The 24,286-nt window shown below is 52.7% G+C and overlaps 1 protein-coding gene across 2 annotated transcripts in view; it reads left to right on the top strand.

Annotated features, from left to right (window-relative positions):
• Positions 1–12,057: 12,057 nt before the first annotated feature.
• Positions 12,058–24,286, top strand: part of LRRC75A (leucine rich repeat containing 75A) — a 62,955-nt gene continuing 50,726 nt past the window's right edge. The window contains exons 1-3 of one of the 2 annotated variants that reach the window (XM_069033322.1): positions 12,058–12,109; positions 12,507–14,884; positions 16,063–16,352. In XM_069033322.1, coding sequence (XP_068889423.1) covers positions 16,089–16,352 — 264 coding nt within the window. In that variant the 5' untranslated portion in view covers positions 12,058–12,109; positions 12,507–14,884; positions 16,063–16,088. Of the gene's footprint in view, positions 12,110–12,506; positions 14,885–15,530; positions 16,353–24,286 lie in introns of those variants that run through there. The other variant, XM_069033320.1, reaches the window with a different exon arrangement.

Here is a 24,286-nt window from a genome sequence, read left to right on the forward strand (position 1 = left end):
CAGGATTCGTGCACCTTGATGGGACAAATAATAAGATTCAATCTGTAGTGATAAAAAGGAAAGGCAGAGAGCAGCTTTTTTTAATGTTTGTGAATAAAAAATGTCACGATTCCGTGGCATTTGTCCTTTGAAAGGAGCCCTGCTGGCAATATTCCAGCAAGAAGGGGTTTTATAGTGAGGAGTGGGGCAAAATATTCCCTTTGGTCATGGAATAATCACACCACAGAGTTGTTTTGTCTGTGGGGAAAGGATGAGAGCCCAGGAGCAGCTCAGGTGAGGTGAGGGACTGAAAAACGGGTGTCCTTGGCCAAAATTGTCACCTAGAAGGCACAAATGGCAAAAAAAAAAAAAAAAAAAAAAAAAAAAAAAAAAAAAAAAAAAAAAAGGTTATTATGGGGGTTGAGGGCTTGCAGTGGCTCAGAGCAATGGATGTGCCCCTAAATTTGAGCTTCACCCTCCTGGAAACATGGATTTCTTCCTTAAGGCTCAGGGAATGGGGAAAAACAGCTTAAAAATGCACATTTCCAAAAGGAAACCCTCAGTGAGATCCCAGGAAATGCAGATGACCTGAAAGTGCCTGGATACGAGGAGACACCGAACGTGCATCTGGGTCAGGGAGAGAAGCCTGAAATTCCAGCAGGGAAAGGATTTGTAGGGCTGGGGCAAGCTGAGGAAGGAGCTGTGCCCTGAGGGGGCTCGGGGGGGCTGGAGGGGGATCCCAAAGGATGGAGGGGGATGGAGGAGAATCCCAGAGGGGCTTCAGAGGGTGTGGAGCGGGGAGGATGGAGGGGCTGGAGTGGGAATCCCTGAGTGGGGATCCTTGAGGACAATGGAGGAGCAGGAGAGGGGGATCCCTGAGGAGGACAGAAGGGCTTGGAGCGGGAATCCCTAAATGGGGATCCCTGAGGGCAGAGGGGCTGGAACGAGGATCCCTGTGCGGGGATTCCTGTCGAGGGAGAGGCTCGAGGAGGATTTCTGAGCAGGGATCCCTGCGGACAGAGAGTCTGCGGGAGAATTCCTGTGGATAGAGCGTTTGGAGTGGGGAATCCCCGCAGACAGAGAGGTTGTGGGAAGATCCTGGAGCGGGGATCCCTGAGGATGGAGGGGCTGGAAAGGGAATCCCTGGGGGCAGAGGGTCCGGAGAGGGATCCCTGAGAGGGGATCTCTAAGGTCTGAGGGTCTGGAGGGGAAATCCCGGGGCGGGGATTCCTGAGAATGGAGGGGCTTCCCTGGGGACGGAGGGGCTGGAGGGGGATCTCGGAGCAGGGATTCCTGAGGGGGGGATCCCTACGGACTGAGAGGGGTCCTTAATCGGGTGTTCCTGTGCAGGTGCCCCTGTCCGGGATGTCCCCGGTGTCCCCTCACGGGTGTCCCCGCCCGGGGTGTCCCCGGTGTCCCCTCACGGGTGTCCCTGTCCGGTGTCCCCTCACGGGTGTCCCTGTCCGGGGTGTCCCCGCCGGGCACCGCTGGATGGCGGCACGAGCCCGTCCTTTGCTCCGAGCGGGTCCGGATTCGCTGTGGAAGGGATGAAAAATTCCTTTGAACGGCTGCGGTTTCCATCCCGGTGTTCCCGAGGGGTCTCTCACTTCGGGTGATGTTCGGGTTTGGCAGCGCCCCGGTTCTGTGCGCTGAGGGCAGGTGTGGGATGAAAACGGGGAATTTTCAGCGTGCTTGGCTTTACCCACAGCTTCCTCTTGAGGTGCCGATGGGGCTGGGAGAGCCGGGAGGTCTCCCAGTGGGAGAGGCACTCCCAGCACACAGAGACCTGCGGGTTCAGGGGTTCAGGAGCGTGGCCGTGCTGCTCCTCCCGCATTCCTGCTCCCCATCATGTCCCCACAGCCTCCGAGCACCAAAACACCTCCCTGACAAAATTCCTTGTCCTTTCATCCCCATCTGTATTCCCAATAAACAACAAACCCAGCTCAGCACTCCGCAGCAGGCACGAGGTGTCCCCTGAGCAGCATCCCAGGCCATGGATGAACTCTGAATTACAAACATCCCACAGCAGCAGCTGCTTGTGGAAAGTCTGTCGAGTGAGTTTGTTTTTCCCAGCTCTTCCCTCCAGGCAGGGAAAGGGAAGAGCAGGAGATTTGTAAGGAAAAAATTTGGTTTGTGGGTCCCCCCACCATGGAAGCCCAGCCTGGTGAGCACAAGGCTGTCAGCAAAGGTCAGAGCAATCGGACAAACCTTTTCCTGCTATCGATTAGAGGAGGAATTCCAGAGGATTTGCTTCTCTCTGTTGTGACAACCGTAAAGCACAGCCCCGCCCCGCACAGGGTCTGCTTAATTCAGAATTAATATCAACAGCGATATTTGGGGTAGAAAGGTGCTCTTTCCAGAATAATACCTCAGATCCACTTCACCATTTCCTGCCCAGGACCCAGCTCCTGAACCTAACCATGCCCTGAAGGCAACGGGAATTAGGCAGCCAATTGTTCTTTGGAAGATTTGAGTTTCCCCACGCCTCCTCCTTTATTTAAAGCCACAATCCCCGAGTTTCCCTGCCATGATGGGTGCGGGAACTCCTCTCCTTCCTCCCTCGGCTTTGAACGAAGCTGCTGCTGTCGGGCAGCGAGGCGAGCTCCTGGCTCCTGTAATGATTCATGGCACTCCATCGTGCATGGATAAAATGGTTTGTAGGAAACCTCCCTGGATCATGGGAGAGCTCCCGGCCGCGCCTGGCCCGGGAATGCCTCTCCCACATGGATGCTCTGCCATCACCAGGGTGACACCACCCACATTCCGTGTGCAGGACGGATGCAGACTGTCACAGAGCGCTTTTCCAGAGGAAAACCCCTCCCCTCAGGCAATTCCCGGGAGGGACTGGAGGCGTGTGGAGCAAACAAGAGGCTGTGGGGTGAGGAGAGCCCACACGCCCGGCCCGGTATCTCCTCACAGCCTGGCACAGCTGCAGGCTGGCAGGGACCCTGGTGACAGTGAGCTGAAAGGAGCTGTGCTGCAGCTGAGTGGCAGCAGGAAGGAGCTCCTGGCATCCAGGGATGGCAGCAGGAAGGAGCCCCCGGCATCCAGGGATGGCAGCAGGAAAGAGCTCCCGGCATCCAGGGATGGCAGCAGGAAGGAGCCCCCGGCACCCAGGGATGGCAGCAGGAAGGAGCCCCCGGCATCCAGGGATGGCAGCAGGAAAGAGCCCCCGGCACCCAGGGATGGCAGCAGGAAAGAGCTCCTGGCATCCAGGGATGGCAGCAGGAAGGAGCCCCCGGCACCCAGGGATGGCAGCAGGAAGGAGCCCCCGGCATCCAAGGATTGCCGGAGCTCAGCCCGCCGGGACTCGCCTGCTTTTGTTTGCCTGGGCTCGCTGAAAGCGCAGGGGGAACACAATGGACCCCTTGGAATGGTTGCCCTGACAAAGCCGCGATCCTTTGGGAAGCACTTCCACGTGGCTGAGAACTGGGGTCCGGGCAAATCAGTGGAAAAGCGGAGGGCTGGGAGTACATAAATAACACAGCCTGGGATGGAGGTGCTGCTACAGCAACAGCCTCGAGTCGTTTGTGGCATTGCGGCTGCAGAAAGAGAGAAATTTGAGCTGAACTTTAGAGCTACCCCAAAAATGAAGTCCAGGCCACCATTCCTGGTGGGATGGGATGGAGAGGACGTGGCAGGAGCTCCCTGGTGCAGGGTGCTGGCACCGAGGGGCTGCTCCCCTTCCCTGCCATCTGCTGCTGGCACCTCCCCCGAGTCCCTCGAGTCCTGTTGGTGCTGTGCTGATCTGGGAATACTTCAATCATCAGATCAGGGCTCCCAGGCGAGGGGAGCATTGTCCTTTGGGGGCTGACTGGGATGGGGACAGGCTGGGTGAGGCTCTGCTGAGTGGGGTGAGCTGCTGCCTCTGAACAGGATCAGGGCTTGAGATCAAAATCTCACTGAAACCAACATTTCTGGAGGGGCTGAATCCCTCTTTTTGTGGTTTATACCCTCCTTTGAGCAGGAGGTGTGTGATGCTCCCAGTGCTCTCCGTGCAAGTCCCACGGTGTGACCTCGGTGGGGTCAGAAGTTCGTGGCCCTTGAGGACAGCACATCTCTGCTATTTTTGGCCAGATTGTCCTGAGAGCAGCTTGCAGATGTTGATGTTGTTGGAAGCACAGGGTTTCCAGGAGCTGACTGGGACAGTCCAGGAGAGGCAGCGGGGTCCTGCTGGAGAGATTTCTCTGCTAGGGGCTGTGCCCTCTGGGGCTTTAATAATGCTGCCTCCTCCTCCTCCTCTTTCTTCTTCTTCTTCTTCTTCTCCTCCTTCTCCTCCTTCTCCTCCTCCTTCTCCTCCTCCTCCCAGCCTCCTTTCCTGTGACACAGCCCTGCTGATAATTTTGCCATTGATTGCAAATCCAGATGTGACCTTGCTGCCAAGAGATTTTTGGGAATCATCCCTCCCTGCTGCTCTCTCTGCAGGGGGAGGCTGCTCTGGGCCTCATTCTGCTCATTTCCCCAAAATCAGCCACTTCCAGCCTGGGGGGTTTCAGCTGTTGCACAGAGCTGCCAGGAAAGCTGCAACCTTTGGCATTCCTGGAAATGGGAAACCTTCCCGTGTCCAGCCAGCTCCTCATCCAAACTTCTCCGTGCCATTAGGAGGGGTTGCTTTTCCTCCTGGCAAGGGGAAGGGTTGGGATTTGTTTGGTTGAACCTCCTGGGAGATGCCAAGAACGCGTTAGAGGAGTTTAATTTAATTTCTTGGGCTTCCAGAGGTGCTGGAAGCAGAGGGTGACTCATTAATCTGTCCCATGTGGGAATGCTGGAATCTGCATCGTGCCAGAGGGGAGGTCTGGAAGTGGCAGGGGGGCATTTTTGAGGCTGATGTAAAGCAATTTATTTGTTTTATTTGTAAAGAAAAAATAAAAACTACTTGTAAATTCAAAAACAAACAAACAAAAGGTTTGTTTGATTTATTTGTAAAGAGATGTAAAGGGAAGGCAAAGTGATTGATTTGCTTCCAAAGCCACAACAGAGAAGAACCCTCTCAGCAGAGCCAGAAAAATTATTTAAACCAGAAGCTCCGTGGATTTCATGGACATGGACACCAGTTCTACCAGCCAGAGAAGGGGCTGGAGGTGTCTGAGAGAGATCCCCTGGTGCTTCCAGGAGTTCTCCCTCCTTTTTATGGCCAGGGCACTCCCATACGGCAGCACAGTCGTGGCTGGGACCTTCCAGTGCCAGGTGTGCAGCTGGGCTGACGTGTCCAAGGACAAATTCTCACCTGATTTCCTGTGATCTGGAAATCCAGAGGCCAAATCTCTGCAAATCATGGAAAGTTTTGGGTTGGAAGAGGCCTTAAAGCTCCTCTCATCCCACTCCCTGCCACAGGCAGGGGTATTTTCAACCAAACCAACCCATCCAACCTGGCCTCAGACACTTCCAGGGATGAGGAATCCACACATTCTCTGGGCAGAGTGAGAAATCACCCTCAGGGTGATCCAAAGGGACAATTCCCCCATGGATTTATTACTCCAGCACTTGGCTCTGGTGTAACCCCACAAACCTGGCTCTAAAATGCCTGAAAATGTGAACTCACCTTGACAAAACTACTTTGGGGGCCACAACCAACTGAAATTACTTGGAGGAGCTTTGGCTTTTCCTTCCTGAGGGGCCCATAGGTTATCCCAGGCGAAAAGAAGGGAGAAATTGGGAATATTCCGGGCAATAAATGAACCAGTTGGGTCTTGAGAATCCTCATCCCCTTCTCAAAATAGCAACGCTCCCCCTGCTCTCCACATTTTAACACCCTCATCTTCTTACTGTGCAAAATAAGCTCTTAGCCCAAGAGGAGAGGGCTTTTATCTAGATTAAGGTTAAGACCAAGCAGGGAAGAGGCCTCTGAGTTGCTCAGGACTGTCACCATCTGCTGCTTGATGAGCTTTCTCTTCTCTTTGCTGAACCTTTTTGTGGCTTTGGGTTAATTTGTGCTGGGGGATAAAAACCAATCCCAGAGTGTCTGGCTGTGCCAGGGTGAGGTTCTGCTGGTAAAAGAGGCTGTGGGGCGTGGAAAAGCTGCGAAAGGATCGTTGTGATGGTGAGGGAGACCCCAAAATGCTGCTCTGAAAAAGGGTTTTGCAAAGCCAAAGACCTGAGCCGTGGCTGGATGCTTGCTGGGTTTTTAATGTCAATTTTGCTAAGTGCTGTTGCTTTTAATGCCTCAAATTTGAAGTGCAGTGGCTGCATTTTAAACAGTGGTGCCTCCAATTCTGGGATATTTTCGTGTCCTGAGTGTCCCTGAGGTGCTGAGCAACACCATGAAAGGGAAAGGGGAAGTAGAGCCACACTTCTCAGCACTGGTTTTATGTTTCCCTCTGATTTTAGGTCTCAGTTCTGGGTTGTGGCTCACCTGCACTACTCTTCTTTCTGAATTTTAGATGCTCCAAATTCCATTTGGATGCTCTCCACCTACATCCTCTCCCTCCTAATCCCATTTTTCTTCTTCCTTAAACTGAATTTTTCCCTCCTATTTCCCTCCACTGTGTTTGTGCTGTTATTTTCTTCTGCCTCTGCCTGTCATGACAAGAGAAAAACAATCCTGGCTGTGCTGAAAAAATTCAATAATTCAATGGTGAGGAGCAGATTTTGGCTTTTATGGGATCACCTGCACTTGTGTTTTCCTGGTTTCCCTCCCATTCCTGCCTGTCTGCATCTCCTCACTTTTTATTCCACATCCTCCTTTTAGGAGCACATTTTCCATCTGGGCTGGATTATTTAGGAAGGTTTGGAGATGCCTCCCTCCCCCTCTTGCCAGGGAAGGATGATTTGATGCAAAAGGCTTCGCCCACCCCTCATTTGGGGCAGGTTAATTAATTTTCTCCTATGGGAATGGGGCTCTTGGATGTGGAAAAGCCACAAAGCTGGAGCTGAACAAATTCCAGTGATGGAGAACTCGGCTCTGGGCTGGAAAAGGGAACAAAATCCTTGATTTCATCAACTTTCTGCCCAGAGGAAGAAGAGGAGAACTTGCCAGGAGGTTAAAGTGAGCTGACTGATGAATTTGGGAATTGGGGCTGCTCACCTGGGGATCTGCTGAGGAATTAGGGAACATCAGGATCTTCAAGCCTGATAAAATCCCTTTGATAAAACCCCAAATCAGGCTCAGTTTTGGGCTGTGGTGGGAGGGGATGGGCAGCCCTGACCCTACCAGTACTTGGGATTGCGAGGCAAACTCCCTGGAAAATTCTCTGCCAGGGAAATGCTGAGTGAGCTGTCCCTGTGTTTGATTATTCCAGTGAAATTAATTTGGATTCATTAATTTGACACAGCTTTGAGGTTTTTTCCTGCTGATTTTATCCCCTGGATGAGGCTCCCTGGAAAACTCTACCCCAGAACCAGCAGGTGCCTTGTTAGGTCTGCCTGGAGAGAGGGATCAGCCTGGGACACTCCTGAGGGAGAGGAAAAAGGCAGGGAAAAAATGGATTATTAAAGAAAAATGTTGATTCCAGCTGCCTCCATCCACTCCTTTCATCCCAGAAAACTGATAAGGAAATTGGTGCTTCCAAAATCTGAAAGTTTCCCTTGCAAACTTTGATTTATAATGATTATTTTGAAATGCAGACCTTTTTTTTGTTGTTAACTCCAGGTTGGAAAGAAATGGGATTTAAACCTCTCCGTGGACAGGAAGTCTTGGATTTTAGTCGGTTTTACCCCATGCTTGAGAGACTTGAAGTGAAAACACAAAAGATTTTGCTGATTTCTTCTCAGAATAAGGGTTTTTAAGCTTTATGAATGAAGTGCCTGGACTGGGTCAAAGCATCACTTTGGGATAGTCCAGATTTTGCTGTAGCAGGGATTTTATTCCTGCTTGGAAAATCTTGCCATGCCACTCTTCCCTCTAAGATATTTTATTCTCTTAATGAATGAATTCATCTTTAACAAAATTAAAACGAGGAGGGTAAAAATTCCGTCCTGAAACCAAGACTGGGTTGTTAGGCTGGACATGGTGGAGTTAGTTTAAGCCTAAACCTTGTGCTTTTTGGAATGCCCTGAAAACATCCCCTGGATAAATCCAGTCCGTGAACATCCCCAATCCAAACTCCACCATCCAAAATCCAGCTGGAACAACACAGATTTATCTGCTACCCTCCCCCCTCCCACCTTTATTTCCCTTTTCCAGTGAGCAGCAGGTGACAAGGCTTAAAATTTATTATTTATTATGATTTATTTCTTATTTTAATCCTGGGGAGCTGCACCTTCCCCTCCAGCTGGGAATTCAGCTTCCAGGTGCAGAGGACGAAGGAAAACCCAGGTTTTAAACTCCTTTTTTCCCCTCCCCAGTCTCGTCAGCAAACAAGGAAAAGGCTGAACAGGAGGGTTTAAGCAGCTTTGCACAAATAGGATTTGGAGCAGTTCCTGACGAATAATCCCAAAGTTCAGCTCCTCCTGCTCAGCCCCGGGGTGAGGAGAGGTGATTTGGGGATTTTGTTCCCCCTCGGACACTTTTTTGTCGTTTGGGCTGTGCCTCCTTGGAATGGGATCCGGGCTGGCACGGCTCTTCCCGGGATTTGCTGGCTCGGGAGCTGCCGAGGAGCTGCGATTTGATCCCCGGGGCTGGATTAGGAGCAGGAGCGGGACTGGGATGGAGGAGCCGCAGGGTTGGAGGTGCTGGGGCTGCTTTTGAAGGCGCCCATTCCAACCGGGAACGGCTGGGAAGGCGGGGAATGGAGCGGCGAGCTTGGCTTGTGTCCTTTTGTCCCCAAAAGCCACCTCGGGCTGAGCTGGCAGCAGCACATCCATCCCCAGAGGGGTGGGAATCCCAAAGGGAAATTAGGGAGCACAAACCCGAGTGTGCAATGCCAGGAAACGTGGAAAACGGGCTGGATAACCCCCCCCCCCCACCCCAGGAACAGATCCATCCTCTTCCCAAGGGAAAACACACCGGGATGTGGGATGAGGAGCGATGGATGGGGTCAGCCCATGGAAGGGATCCTGGGAAAGGGATCTTGGGGAAGGGTCCTGGGAAAGGGATCTTGGCAAAGGGATCTTGGGGAAGGGTTCTGGAAAAGGGATCCTGGGAAAGGGATCATGGAAAAGGGATCTTGGAGAAGGGATTCTGGAAAGGGATCCTGGGAAAGAGGTCCTGGAGAAGGGATCCCGGGAAAGGGATCTTGGGGAAGGGTCCTGGGAAAGAGATCCTGGGAAAGGGACCATGGAAAAGGGATCTTGAAGAAGCGATTCTGGAAAGGGATCCTGGGAAAGAGGTCTTGGGAAGGGGATCTTGGGAAAGGGATTTTGGAGAAGGGATCCTGGAAAGGGATCCTGGGAAATAGGTCTTGGGAAGGGGATCTTAGGAAAGGGATCCTGGGAAAGAGGTCCTGGAGAAGGGATCCTGGGAAAGGGATCTTGGGAAAGGGACCTGGGAAAGGGACCATGGAAAAGGGATCTTGGAGAAGGGATCCTGGGAAAGAGGTCCTGGGAAAGGGATCTTGGGAAAGGGTCCTGGAAAAGGGATCCTGGGAAAGGGACCATGGCAAATGGATCCTGGCAAAGAGATCGTGGCAAAAGGATCCTGGAAAAGGGATCCTGGGAAAGGGGTCCTGGAAAAGAGATCCTGGGAAAGGGACCCTGGGAAAGCACTTCCCAAGAGCAGGGTTGGTCCTTCCCAGTGGTCCTGAGCTGCAGGGTGTTCACATCCCATTATGGATCTGGTGCTGGATCCCAGCAGGGGATGCACAAAAATCCAGGAAAAATCCAAGAACGCGCTTCCCAAAGTTTTGATTCCCAAATCCACGCTGCACAAAGCCACAATTCCCCACACCAACGCTCCCTGCCCTTTTTCCCTGCAATGCCATTCCCTGCAGCCCAAAATTCCCCAAGGAATTTCCAATCCTGCTGGAAGGGAAGCAAAGGGTGGCTTTTCCAGACGACTCCAGAAAATGCCTGGCAGCTTTAACCTCGTGCTAAACAACTTTTGGCCAGCGTGTAAACAGAGTTTGGGTTTTATAAACATGGGATCCAGGCCTTGGAGCGGGAAAAAAGCCGGAGCCGTCGCGTGAGGGGAGGAGGAATCGCTTCCGGCAGCCTGAGGGATTTTTATTTTTCCTCAGGGTTCAGGGTTTGAGTTCGGCTGGGAATATTTTGCACAGGAAGTCTGGGTGGAGAGAGAGGGGGAAAGCACCTGGATTTGGGAAAAGATGAGGTTGGAGAAGTGTTTCTGGTGGATTTGGTACCGGAGGGTGGGGAGGCCACGCTGCTGAGGGATCAGCTGGGATGCACGTTTTGGGATCCATCCTCCCATGGGGATCCTTTTCCAGGGTCCCTTTTCCAGGATCCCTTTGGCATGATCCCTTTCCTGGCATCCCTTTCCCAGGATCACAGGCAAACCCCTCCCCAGCCCATCACTTTGGACTGAGGGAATCCTTTTGGAATCTAACAAATACTTTTCCACACTTCTGATTGGATTAAACAATTAAACACTCGTCAAAGGGGGGAAAAAAAACCCCAAACAAACAAACTACCACCACTCCAAATCCTAAACCAAGAAATCCCCCAATATTCCCCTCAGGAATTCTCTGGGAAATCAGTAAAACTTTTGCTGGAATTTCAGTTTTTAAAGTTAAAAGCTTCATGAGGGAGCATTGAGGGGATCTGGAGCAGAGGAGAAGAAGGAGCTGCTGGTGGGATAAATGGATGGTAGCACTTTTTGGGAATTAAAATGGTTTTATTTTAAAATCCCAGTTTCTGTTTGTGGCAGCAAAATTGCACAGAAGGGGACTTGGAATGATAATTCTTTTCTTCTAAAAATGCTTGTGCTGGTAGAGTTATTTTAGTGCCATGAAAGGTGCAGCAAATTAATAATTAAGAAGGAAATTTTCCTTGCTGTGGTTTGGGGATTTTGGCAGCTCTGTCCCCTTGCTTGTGGTCACTTTTTCCCCCCATGGGCAGCAGTTTATTTTCCTCCTCCCTGGCCCCTCTGTGACCCCAGGCCGTGCTGAAATCAGATGCCAGAGCTCAGGGCAGATTTCAGGACTCTGTTGCAGCAATATTTGCCTGGCTCCTCAGGTTGCCCCTTGCTTTGGGGGATAAAACCAGGGATATTTTTCCAATTCTTTTCCCTTTGTGCAGCTGAATTAATTCAAAGGTGAATACAAGAAGATTTCATCCACTGCCAGGAGGAAACCTTAATGCTTCTAACCAAGATTCTTTCACTTCTCCTCTGAAACCCCTCCCATGTGATGTTTCTCATCATTTTATTGCCCCCTTCAGCCTGGAGTTGGGTTCATCTGCAATTCCATCTCGCAGCATTTCAGCCCTGTCTCACTGCCAGAGCCCAATTGAATCAAGCTTAGGATGAGGATGGCTTTTTGTCCTTTTAAAATCACATTTTCCAATCTGGCCTCCTTCCCCAGGGATTGTTTGCTGAGGCTCACTGCTCTCCCCTTGCTGCCTTTGGTGGGTCTTACAGTAAAGCTGATTTTTTAAAATTTCTTTTTGAAGGAAGAGCCAAAAATCCCATTAACTCCAGTGATGCCTTAGGTTTTAATTTTTGTATTTTTCAAACCCTGCACTGCCCGGTGTGTAACTCTGAAGTTTCTTGTAGCCTGTTCACTTCTGCCCTCTCATGCTGGGTAGACATAACAAAGCCTCTCCAGGCTTTGTCTTCAAGGACACCCAGACTGCCCTGGGCCCAAAAAGTATAAACCAAAAGCCTTCGAGGCAGGGGCAAGCTGAGGGGAAATTACACCATTAACTGAAGCTTTAATTGGAGAATTCACCCTGCCATGCAAATGAACCAAACCTATAAAAGTGTGAAGAACCCGTGACCCAGGGTCCATCTTGGGGTCCGTCTTGGCAGTGGCCTCTGGCCCCCAGGGGTACCTTTGAATAAATCCCTGCCTTTATTCCCTTACTCCTGTCCAGTCTCTGTTTTTAAGTGGCCTCTTAAGGCATCACCTGGATTCCTTTAAATGCCATACTGAAAGTAATATTTCCCTCAGTCTTTTTCATACCAGCCTGAATCTGACGCTGGTATTTAGAATTAATTCTAATTATTCCACCCCTATCAAGGGAATATTGGGAAATCCTGTGCTGCCCTTCCAGGTTTGATAAGGAGCAGGGCTTGGGCTCTGCTCAGTGTCTGGTTTGAATGACTGAGCTGCCAGAAACATCCCTCAAAACCTGTCAGGTGAGGAAGAATCCCTGAATTCCAAGGGTTTTTTGTGCTGGGGTGTCTCAGGTGCTCCCAAATACAGAAGTGATGGTGGGGACCTCATAAAATTCCCCCATAGGGAGGGCTCCAAGGGTAGCTCCTCATTGGAATATCCCACCTTGGATAATACTCATCCAAAGTGGATTTTCCAGTTCAGGATGGGAGTCCTGGGCAAAACCTGGGATCAGGAAGGGGTTTTCTATCTCAGGAAAATGATGGAATTAATCTTTCTGGGAGTACCTGGATAAAGGGGTGAGCTGCACGACTTCCAAAACACAGGTGGGCTGGCAAGAGATTGGGATCTTCCAGCAAAACCAGTCAGTCCTTCCTGGAAGTGGGAATGGGTTTCATCTGAAAAATATATTTTTTACAGGTGTGCCAAGAGCTTTGGAGGGTACCCCCAGCAAGGACTGAGGGCAAAGGTCTCTGTTTCCAGAGATTTGCTGTTGGAATTCCAGCAGGTTACTTGGGATGGTCCCTGGCTTCTGCATAATGCACTGAAGAGCTTTAATTTCTTTTTGATGGAGAAGTGAGGACATCCAAATCTGAGTTTTGTGGGAGAGGAGAAGCTGTTGTCTTTCATGACCTCATGATCTGAATTTCTTTCCCTTCAAGGACTTTTCTAACTCAATATCAGATACCATAAAGAGCATGAAAAGAGTGGCTAAAAAAGAAGAAACCCCCTCAGACAAACACCCATTAATTTGCAGTTTGCACTCATCTCCACCAAGGGGAAAATTTAGTTTAGCAGAATATTTCAGTGCTCAGAGCTGCTGAGCGAGCCCAGCCCTGCAGCTCTGTGGGACAGCCCTAATTCCCAGCACACCAGGGCTGGGATCAGATTTTCCAGCACTGGATGGACTTGGTTTGGATGTCCTGAGCATGGAAAAATCGTGTGTGTGCAGGGAAGTTTGGGTCTGTGGCTGGAGGAGACCCTTGTGAGGGTGTAGAAGGGAATAATGCTCCGGGATGGAGATTCCTGAGGGATCTGCACATCTTCCATCACCAGTGCTGAGCCTGGGGCTCATTCTCCTGCTGCCCTGCATGGTCCTGGTGCCTTTGGATCCCTCAGGGAGTGTAAATCCAGCTCCTCCAACCCAGTGTTTGCTTTGCACTGGGAACAAGAGCACTCCCCACACCCCTGCCTTCGTATTTTTAAATTTCTTTTTCCCCTGGTGTTGTCCTGTGTGCACTAAATAAGCTCAGGAGCAGTGGGTGAGCTCAGTGCCCTGCTGCCAGCAGTGTCAGGAGGACAAAGGTTGGGGTTTATTTATTTACTCAGGGCTGTGGCTGCCGTGCAGAGCCCCCTCCTCAGCCAGGGCTGAGCTCCCCCTCCTCTGGGGAAGAGATTTGTGGCTTTAGGAAAGCGTGGCCGTTCCACTGGGATCCTGAGGGGATGGGAATGGTGTATCCCACAATGGATGGGCCTGGAGAGGTTCCTGCAGCCTGTGCTGACCAAGCTGCCCCATCCCACAGGGCTGGGCACGAACAGCCTGTTTGAAAGTGGTTAAAAATGCACAAACAGCCTTTTTAAAAGTGGTGACAAGTCAGAGACGGGCTGGATTTGGTTCCCCACATGCCTCAGGACCTGAGGGCCCTTCTCCCTCCATCCTGGATGGGATGCTCTGTTTTTATGGCCATGTCACTCTGGAGGAGGCCTCAAATTCTGGAGTGAGGGGAGCGGAGGATCTCAGCCCTGGCAGGGATTTCCCTTTCTGCTCCTTTTCCATTCTTTAATATTTTTGTTGGAGGGGTAAGCTGACCTTGCTGGCTTCTTGCTGTACCACAGACTCACAGATGTGAGGAAAGAACAGGCTCTGGGATGAAACTTGGGGACAGGCAGAGGATTTTAGGGCTGGGAGCACCTTCCCTGCCAGCTCCTGTGAGGCAGGAGGGTTGTGTGTATCAGCAGCACTAAGGGTGTGGTTGCTGCTCAGGATCCCAAGGGTTTTGGGGCACAGTGTCAGGCTCCAGGTCTGAAATGTTGCTCCATCTGTTGGATTTTTGGACACAGAGGGTCCCAGCAGCTCTTTCTTGCCATCCTGTGTCAGATCCCCGCTGCCAGCAGAGAGGAGTGGTCCTTCCAAAGGGAAGGGCTGATGTCTGCAGGGGGAAATGCTGCTGGAGGGGTGTCACCACCACTTCCCAGTGCCTCCTGTTGACATTGGCTGCCTCTCCCTGCCTCCTCCGGGAGATTTACTGCCAGGTGAGGCCTCTGGTGAGCACGCTCGTGGCTTCTGCAAACCTTTTGGCTGCCTGTTTCCTCATCTGACTTGATTCGATATGGCTGAGGCACTGAAATGGAGTTTTTGGCCCACGAGCTGTCTTTTTGGGGGAAGATACCCGGGTCTGGTGGTGTTTTGGCTCATGTGCAGCATGGCAGAGCCAAACCCTGGTGAAGTCACTGGGGCTCTGTGCTGTTCTCGTGGTCTGTGGGTAAGAATGAGTTGAGTTTTAGGAACAATTGCAGGGGCCTCCAGCTCTTTGGTGATGGAGCAGAGCTGCCTTTTATCCATCAACATAACATGGAATTTGTGTGTTTGTGGATGTGCAGCTGCACGGGATGCAGAGGAGGCAAAAACATCTCCCTGGTTGCTTTGGGATTCTTTTTAAAGCAGTTGCAAAGCGTTTCTGTGTTGAAAAACATCCTCTCATCACATCAGGAGAGGGTCTGAGGCCACTGCTGGGGCCTCATCATTGCAAAGCTGATCCCTCCCAGGTTCTTCTGGAGCAATCTGTGTCCTGCAGCAGGTGAGCCGAGCCTGGCTGGAGGAGTTGTTCCCCGTGACCTTTATCCAAGAGCTTTAATCCATGCCCTGAGCCCTGCAAGATAAGGAGAGGTGGAATATTGGCTGGGGAGCTGCTGGAAGGAGCAGCACGTGCAAGGGAGGGTTGGAAGAGCTGGATGTGGACGGGGACGGGGCTTTGGGCTCGGCACAGGTGGTGACTTCCAGATGGGCACAGGGCTGGAGGTGAGGGAGGTGAGCAGGTGCACGAGCAGCCAGGCTCGGTGTGGAAGGATGGAGCGCCAGCATCACCCGCAGGGGACAGCGGGGGGACCCCCCCCCTGCTCAAAACACACCCCTGAGGGACGCGGGCACAGCCAAACGCCCGCAAATCCCCCGGGGCGATGAGGCTCCAGCGGGAATCCCTCCGTGCTCCTCCCCGGGAACCCCCGGCGGGGATGCCCCCGGCCGCCTCGGGGGAGCCGCCGCAGCCCGGCCCCGCTCCCTGCCCGGTCCCATCCCCGCTCCCCCCGCCCGGAGCATCCCCTGCGGGGCGTGCAGAGCCCCCAACCCGCGGGGAAGGAAGGACGAGCCCCGTCCGGCTGCGGCTTCCTCCGCAAGCCCTGCCTCGGTGCACGGTGCCCGCCCCCGGCCCTCCCCCGGCTCTCCCCGCTCTGAGCACCCCGAGCCGGCCGGGCCGAGCCGAGCAGCGCCGCGCCGCCTCCGGGGGAGCCCCCTGAGCGCAACAGTTGCCCCCAAACCGCGGCCACCGCCCCCCGCACCCGGGGGAGCCCCCGGGGGACCCTTCGGCAGCGGGAGGAGGCTGCGCGGAAGAGCCGCCGCTTCGCCGAGGCACCGCCGCTCGCAGCGCCCGGAGCTGCCCGGATCCGGCGGTTCTGCCTCTCCCGGCGATGGAGCGGAGCCGAGGGGCCGAGCCGCGGCTCCTCCCGGCCGGGCGCAGCCGCCCCATCCTCCGCCTGCGGGAGCGGAGCCGCCCCGCCGCCTGGCAGCGACCCCTCTGCTGAACCCCATCCCGCACCCCCCCCCGGAGCTCCCGGGCATCCTCGGGACCTGCCGCGCATCCCAACCCTTTGTGCATCCCCCAAACCCCTTTGTGCGCTCCTAACCCCTCGTGCGTCCCCTCCACCCCCCCTGTGCCCCCCTTGTGCCCCCCCAGCCTCGCCACCCTCCCTTTGCATGCAGCTGCCGGGCTGCGGGAGCCGCTGGCCATGGGCACGAAGCAGACCAAGGGCTGCCAGCCGGGCAGCGCCGGCGAGAGCCCCCCGGGCCACCACCGCAAGAAGGCGGCCCCCAGGGAAAGGGGCGATTTCCTCGCTTCCCTCGTGGTGAAGTCCGGCGAGAAGTTCGGGAAGGGGGCTGGCGGCAGCTTGCCCCCGTACCACCGGCGGATCTGCATGATCCAGGACATGCTGCTGCTGGTCAAGCAGGGCAAGCAGGAGGAGGCCACCGAGCTGCTGAAGAACCTGCGGCAGGTGAGGATGGGCGGGTTCCTCCAGAGGGAGGGCGGCTGCGGTGAGGGGAAGAAGTGTGGGAGCGACCTATCCTGCTTTGTGGGAAGCGCAAGCAGGGGCCACGCTCCGCTTTTGCGGGTCTGACTCTCGTGGCGTCATTTTGGGGAAGCGGCAGAGGAGCTGCGGGGTGGTCACGGTGTCAGAGAGGGGGAAATACCCCCGGGGAGGTGCTGCGCGTTGTCTGCAGCGAGGAAACCCTGCCGGGTGCGTTTTTCCCTCCTTGCCTTCCTCGCTGGCGCCGATAGCTCTGGGATTTCTAGCTTACTCGAGGTGGTTCCCACTCAACTTTCCAAAAGTTTGGTGTTTCGAGCAGCTCCGTAAAAGCGCCGAGGCAGTTTGGAGCTGGCAGCTTTTGAGAATCGGCTCTTTTCCTCCTGGCTCAGAAGCAGCCAGAGTTGGCAGCGTTGCTTTTTTATCTCGTCCTTTTTGACGCCAACAATCGCGTGGTGGAGTTTTGCTGGTGTTGACTGGGAGAAACGAGGCGCTCTGGGGGAGTGGGGAATTAATTGTAGGGAGCCCGAGACCTTTTTGCCTTGAGAAATCTGTTTGAGCTGGGCATTAGCTGGGAAGCAACAGGACGGAAAGTTGCTGTGAGCAAACAGAAAAGGCAAATTAGCATTTAATCTTTTCTGCTGATAAAAACCACCCGAGTGCTGGGCGTTTTCAAGGCTCTGGGGTGCGCAGGGCTTTGGGGAACAGCGAGTTTTCCATGCAAACCCAAAGCAGATCCATCTTCCAGCTCGGTGTAACCAGTTCTGCCAGCTGGGGAAAAGTTGCTCAGATCTCTGCTGGGCATCGGGAGCTGCTTCCTTGCCCTATGGTCTGGCCATGGAAAAGCACAGCTGGTCCAGTCTGGTTTTCTTTTGGGATTTTGTGTTTGGGATTTGCTGTTAGCATTTTTTCCCTCCCCCATTTTCTGGCCCAGGTAACTTTTTAGCGAGTGGATGTGTAGTTTGGGGCATGTCCCTGATCCATTCAGCCCGCTTCCATTTATCCCCATGCCCAGCAGGTTTAGGATGATCTTTGGAGCAACCCAGCTGAGAAATCTGAACTGTTTCACATGATTTGCGGTGGGGTTTTTTTATGGAAAACTCTCATCGCTTTCAACTTTGGGATAAAATACTTTTCCTGAGGTGAACGTGCTGCCTCTCTGGGAATTGGGGGCACAATTCCTTGGGACAAAGACCTCTCCATTTGGGATCTGTGTGGCCGTGGGGGTAGAGTTGGGCATCAGATCAGAGCCCAAATGTTGCACCCTCTCAGCCATGCCAAATCTTTACCGCTGCCGCAGCCCATTGGAGCTGGCAGAAGGACAGGTGCTAATTTTAGAGGGTGTTTATCTCAAACACCTCCCCAAAAAATAAACCTTGGGGCCTGGGAAATGCCACAAATCACTCCCAAGTTCTCCCTGGCTCCAGACTGGTTTTTCTCAGGTCTGTCCTCACCCTCTGATAGTGCAGAGTGAGGGAGCTGGGCTGTGTCACCGTGGATGCCCTAATGACAAACCTGACCACGGGGGAGCCCTGGTCACTGGAGAGGGGAAGAAAAAACTAAAAATTCATCTTAAACTGCTGGGGGAAGCAAGGAACCTGTTAGAGTCAGGTACATCTCTGGCAGTGAGTGTCTCTGAAGAGCTTGCTCTGATAAAATAAATCTTGGAGTGTCAAAATAGAGAACGCTTTGTCCCAGATACTATAATAGACTCCAAGCAGGTTTTTTATGAGGTGGTTTTATTCCCTGCCTCCAGGGAGGGAATGTGGGATGCTCCACTGAACAAATCCTGCCTGCTGGGTGGTTTTCCAGCAGCTGGATTTGGGGAGGGGATGTTTTAGAGGGGCATTGGTGGCTCCAAGGGGCCACTTGGGTTGTTCCCACTCTGGCAGGAGCTTTCCAGAGCTGAACTCTTGGAGTGTCTCAGCCTGAAAGTGAGGATTTGGGGGGAAGGATGAGCTTCCCCCTTTGGAAAGGGGTGGATGGATGAGCCTGGTGGGGCAGAGATTTTTTTTTCCCTGAGCCATTTTTAGAGTGTCTGTGGCTGTGTAGTTGCTGCTGTAAAATCAAGGGTTTTCCAGCAAAACTGGGGTATTCCTGGCAAACCCAGTGACCTGGTGCCCAGCTCTCAGCTGAGAATTTTTTTAATCCCAAGCATTTAGGTCACTGGGAGCCTTTCCACTGACTTCAGCAGGCTTTGAGGCCAGCCCAGCGTGCTGCTGAGGGGTGGGTGACAGCATCCCTGCCTGTGGAGGGGCTCCATCATTTTTTTTGGAGCAGGATGAGCACATGGCCAGAGGTGAAAATCTCTGTCTTTTCAGGTCTCCATGCCATGACATCCTGCAAGACAAGGTTTGGGGGGCTTTTTCCTGCCTGCTAACACAAAAGCTGTGTGTGATAATCAGGGCAAGGCTGCAATCCTGAATTTTAAACCCTAACCCAGCCCCTCCACTGACACCAATGTCCACTGTGGCCTTTAGGATTTCTCCGAATTTATCCATCCTTCTCCCTCCCCTGAGGTTGGAGCGATGCTGTTTTCCTTCTAGGCTCTTGTAAGGATTAATTTGTGTTCCTGGGAATGCCTGAGGGTTGCAAACAACTCTAAAATACTGAGATACAAAGTGATTTTTTTTTGTTTAAAACGATAAAAAGCACGGACAGCAGACAGACTTTGCTTCTCACAGAGGTCAGCAGTGGTCTCTGGTGTGGAGGCAATTTGATCCCACTGCCTGCCCTCAAAATAACACTCCTGTTATTCCTGCTGCCAGCAGCCATTCCAAAGGGTTTGTGCTCCTCTGGCACAGCCAGGCTGATTTAACATCAAGCTCCTGGGACACAGATACTCATTTCTTTTTCCTTCTTTCTGCTCTGGAGCCCAAACCCCACACTGCAAAATCCAAATCCCCCAAATCCAAATTCCCTAAATCCCAACAAGTGCCCGCTGCTCTCCTTGGCTGAGGTGTTTTCCCCTGAGCCATCCCCACGGTGCTTCAGGGAGGGTGCTTTTGGCACTTAAGTGCAGTGGAAAGACACTGAAATAATTAAAATTTGATTGAGGCTGGAGTTCAGGCTTGCTGGTCACCTGGAAGGAGCCGCTGGCCTTCCATGGAAATAATTCCTGCATGGAATAACTTGGAATTTATCTGTAGGAAGTGACTTCCTAGGTTTACCTGGCAGCATCTTCTCTGCTTTCCAACAAGGAGCTGCTGCAGGGAGAAGCTACAAAACGAATTCATTCAGCATGTCCAGCACTTGGGCCACAGGAATCCATTCTCAGACCCTTCACTCAATCCAGGTGGGAGAATTCCAGCCCCACTATTCCCAGTACCACCAGCTGCAGAGCAGGATAGGTTTTAACCTTACAGTGCGTGGCACTTTTATTTTTACTCTTCTTTTTTTCCCCCTCCATACTCTTGAGTTTCAGTGCTTGAGGCAGCCAAGCAGTGTCAGTATATTAAATTCTGGGAGTGTCTCTCCTGCTGGGGAGAGGATTTGTAAAACAAAGCGTGTTTTCCTCCTCCCTGCTGCCAAACGGGATCGCTTTTCCCAAGTGAAACGGGGAAGCGCTTCCCAGCACATTACGTTGCACTCCAGGAATTTGCCATTGGTTATGGCTCGACGTGGAGCTTTTGCTGCTGCTCTGGGGGCTGGTGGGAGAGGGGAGGAGGAGGAATCCAGCAAATCTGAGCATCCTCTGCTCAGAGCAGGTGAGCAGCAGTTCCAGGGATTAAATGGGGAAAAGGGGAAAAGGAAGCGAAGTGTGGCAATAAATCCCTGGGTGCTGAGGCCAAATGAGAAGGTCCAAGGTGTGGCAGAGCTGCAGCACTTGGAACGTGGATTCTCTGCTGTGCCAGCCTGGAGTGGGCACTGCTGGGGTGTGGAGGGCAGGGGAGAGGGGTCAGGGCCCCAAATGGGCAAAAACACCACCAAAAAATCCCATTTGCAGGAAAGGGCTGGGAGCAAATGAGCTCTGTGCCCACCAAGCCGTGCAGGCCCTGTGGCAGCCCCCTCCTGGCTGTGATCCAGCCCGTGATCCCTGTGGGTTATCCCACAAACATCCCACAAACTGCTGTGGGTGCAGGTGTCCCCCTGCCCCACCCGAGGCTGAGCCCTGGATTCTCCAGCCAGAAGCTGTGGGGAACAAGGCACGGCCTGAGCAGGGCCTGGGAACTGTGTGGCACAGGGATGTTTAATTAATTAATGATGGATATCTTCGTTGTAAGAGGGGGCTTGACCAGTGGGAATGGTAAAACACCAAAAAAAATTAAAAATACTGATGGAGACAGCTCACTTGGGGCTCCTGTGACTCCTTTGAGACACAAGAGCTGCGTGGAAAAATTGAAAAGACTCGTGGCTGGACTCTGCCACCACTCTGTGCTTGCTCCTGGCCCTGAAGCAGCATTCCCATGGAACCCATCCTGTGTTCCAGGAATGCTGGAGGAGCTCAGCACTGTTGTGTCTGCCCCACAAGTGAATTCCTGGTCCCTTCTCCTGCCTGCTCAGACCAGCTGATGCACCAGAGGTGATCCAGCCTGGGGTCTCTGGGCTCCTCCCAGCCAGCAGAAGACAGGGATGAGGAGTTTTGCAGGATTGGGATTGTTTTTCCTCAAGTGGGGCTGGGCAGAGGGAGGGAGCTGCCCTGGCTGCAGCGCCGGGCACCGCAGGGTGGAAGTTGGGTAACCCTGCTCTGAGAGGGGTGGCTTTGGGGTGAACACTCATTTCCTCTGCTTCAAGCTGCTGATGAAACCCCACCAGCGCTCCCCACAATTCTTTTTAACCCTTAGGCTGCTGGAGGTATTAACAACAAACGCTCCTGGCAGTGGTGGGGGGTCTCCTGCTCCAAACAGGGTCTCTGGTGTTCCCTCCGTGCTCCCAAACCCTGCCCTGCTGCTCCCTTGCAGCATCTTTGCCTTCTTCCCATCCTGCTGCTCTCTTCCCATCCCCAGTGGAATGTGTCCTGTGCCTGCTTGTCCAGGCAGCCTTGGATGTCATGAACCCCCTGGAAGGTGGCGGCTGCTGCTGCTGCTCCTGGGGGAAATGTGTCTTGGCGGGGAGAGGGGGGATAATCACAAAGTGGGGGCTGGGTTAGGCTGGGCTGGGTTGGGCTGGGTTAGGCTGGGCTGTGTGCTGTGGGCATCTGGAAGAGAGAATGAGCTCCTGCCTGTGCCTTCACTGCAGACAGAAATCTCAGAGCTGGCAGAAGTTCATGGTTGTTGTTACACTCAGCCCCTGCTCAGCACTTTTTCTGTTTATATAATTGCAGGAATGTGTCTTTCCCCCCCCCCCCCCCCCAGGCTCTGCTGTCTTCACACCTGAAGTGAAATGCAGCAGCTCGGGGCTCCAGCCCTGCAGCCAGCCTGGCATGCGCCTTTTTTTAATTTTATTTTTCCTCTTTTCCTTTTTATCTTGCTTCAGACTGTGAAAGCCCAGAGTGTGAGGATGTCTCCTCTCCCTGCCAGCGCGTGGGTGTGATGGCTGTGTGGGCAGAGCCCTCCTTGCACATCCCAGCGCTGGCATCCAGGCTGTGCTGCTGGGGGGGCTTGGGGGGCAGGAGTGGGGGATGATGCACCTGAAATTCAGAGTATTGGAGCTTTAGGGTTTGATGTGTTGGGGGATTTGTGGCTGTGGCCTGCTCTTAGCTAAGGGAGGTGGTTCTATATTAATATTCATTTCGTTCTCCTACAAGGGATGTGGAATTTCTTTAGCATTCAACATCTTCAGGTCCTGGCCAAAAGCCTAATATGATTTAATGCCTGATTCCATTTCTCTTTCTGCGTGTGTGTCTCAGCTTCCATCTCTTTCAAATTTTGGAGCAAAGATCACTGCATGGTGAATTTAATCTTGCCTCTAAAAGGAAAAGCAAATTGTTCTTTCCATTCCTCTCCAAACCGAAGGTTTTAGCTCCAATTATTCCCAGCTCTGACCTTGCTGCTTGGAGAGCAGGAACTGCTTGGAGCTTTCCAGAGTTCTCAGATCTTTTCAAGACTCTTTATCTTTCAGACTTTGTGTCTTTCAAAGTCAGAGGCACTTCCTTTGTGCAAGGCTTTGAGCTTCACCAGCTCTGGAGAGAGCCGAGGGGTGGGAGCTGCCTTCCTCCTCGTGCCTTTGGGTATCTCAGTGGATATCTCATTCCTTAGGGCCTCTTTATATCCCAATAATCTTCCCAGAGTTCTGGCTGTCCTGCTTTGCAGAGCAGGGCTCGGGTTTGATATTGCTGGGGGAATTTCTTTACGAGATATTTCTGTGTTTTCCAGTGGTTCCAAAATCCTTGCTGGCCCATGGAGGTTTTCCTCGAGGTCTGCTCCTCCCCAGCACTGGATCCTGCTGCTGGCTGCTGATCTCAGTCCCTTAATGTCCCCTTTGCCTGTGGGATTTGTTTCTGAGCAGCTTTCCAGGCCTTTCCCTGCTCCTGCTGGCGCTGCCCATTCCAGTGCAGCATCCATGAGTGCTCAGGGATTGCATTTGGAGGAGATTTCAGTGAGGCACTGGAATATTAATTCCAATTCTAACAGCACTTGTGTTGGAATTAAGGTTGGTTAATGAGAGGCCAGCCTGGAGCAGGAGCCTGGAGCAAGAGCCTGGAGTGTGTGGGTTTTTTTTGGAGGATGGGGATTTGTGTCCTGGGTTTTTCAGCTCCTTGCTTTCTGTTTAGCCACAGAAAATGAGGGAATGGATGTGAGGGACAGGACCTGCAGCTCTGTGGGAGGTGAAGTTCTGTTTTCTAACTCCCAGCATGCAAAACACACCAAGGTGAGCGAGCTCTGCCTGTCCCTTCCTCCCACTCCAAGGACGAGCTTGGAAAACACGATACTGAAACCTCCTTGAGTGGTTCCTGTGCCACCTTCTCTCTTAGTGCAGAGATTCCCTGGATTTTCCTGATGGAAAGGCACAAGGCTTTGAGCCAATCTGTGCCTGGGAGCCCCAATCCCATGGCTGGGAAATTCCCAGAGCTGCCTCTTCCCCTTTCCCAGGAGATGCTTAAACTGAGCCCACTCTGGAGCTGGGAATATTTAATTCCTGCCTTGTTCTGCAGGGCTGTTCCTTCACCCCCACCCTCCCCAAGGCCGGGATCTTGGCACAGGAATGAAATCCCAGCAGGGGAGAGCGAAGGCTGCTGAGGAAGGAGAGCAGCCTGCAGTGGGAAATGGTTGTTTTGGCCGGGGATGTGCTGAGGGTTTTTCCTGGGACACCTCTGTCCCCGTTCCCACGGAGCACAGAGCTCCTCGTGGGGACTGGTTTGGGATTTGGGGCATCCCCACCTCCAGTGGGAATTGGAATACAGGAGGTGTGGGGGTTTGGACCTCGATGGAAGAGCCCCAGTTCCCTGCACGAGGGATGAATCAAAGCTGCTGCAGCCTCTAGCCCAGGTTTGGTTGGTGTTGAACAAACCCCAAGCCCTGGTTCAGACTGAGCTCCCCAAAATCAGGGCAGAGGAGCCCAGATCTCTGCAGAAACAGAACTGGAACCTGCCCAAAGAGCCCCAAAGCCTTGGTTCATCCTGGAATCCTGCCATGTATTTCCATTTATCCATCGATTTGGATACAGTTCTCTCTGTTCCAGCACTGGAAGAAGAAAGGATTTGGGGGAAATCTTGCTCCCAAATGTCTCTGTGGCCTTGCTGGGCTTGCAGAGAAGCATTTTGGGATGAGAGTGTGAATGACCTGCACCCATGCTTTACATCCAGCCAAAATCATCCAGGATTGGATTAAATCTCGATTTAAGCAGCCGTTTTTTTGTGGTTTAAATCTTGATTTAAGCAGCCATTTTTTTTGTGGGTAGGATTTTTTTGGGGGGGGTTATTCTGTAAGAAAGAGGATGTTTTCCTGTTTGGTTGTAAAAAGCTGCTCCTGCTCAGTGTAATTGGATACTTCCTTTGCTGAGGAGGGAGCCTGGTGTATCTGGGG

This window comes from Aphelocoma coerulescens, chromosome 19, assembly GCF_041296385.1.
Source record: "Aphelocoma coerulescens isolate FSJ_1873_10779 chromosome 19, UR_Acoe_1.0, whole genome shotgun sequence".
NCBI lineage: Eukaryota > Metazoa > Chordata > Aves > Passeriformes > Corvidae > Aphelocoma > Aphelocoma coerulescens.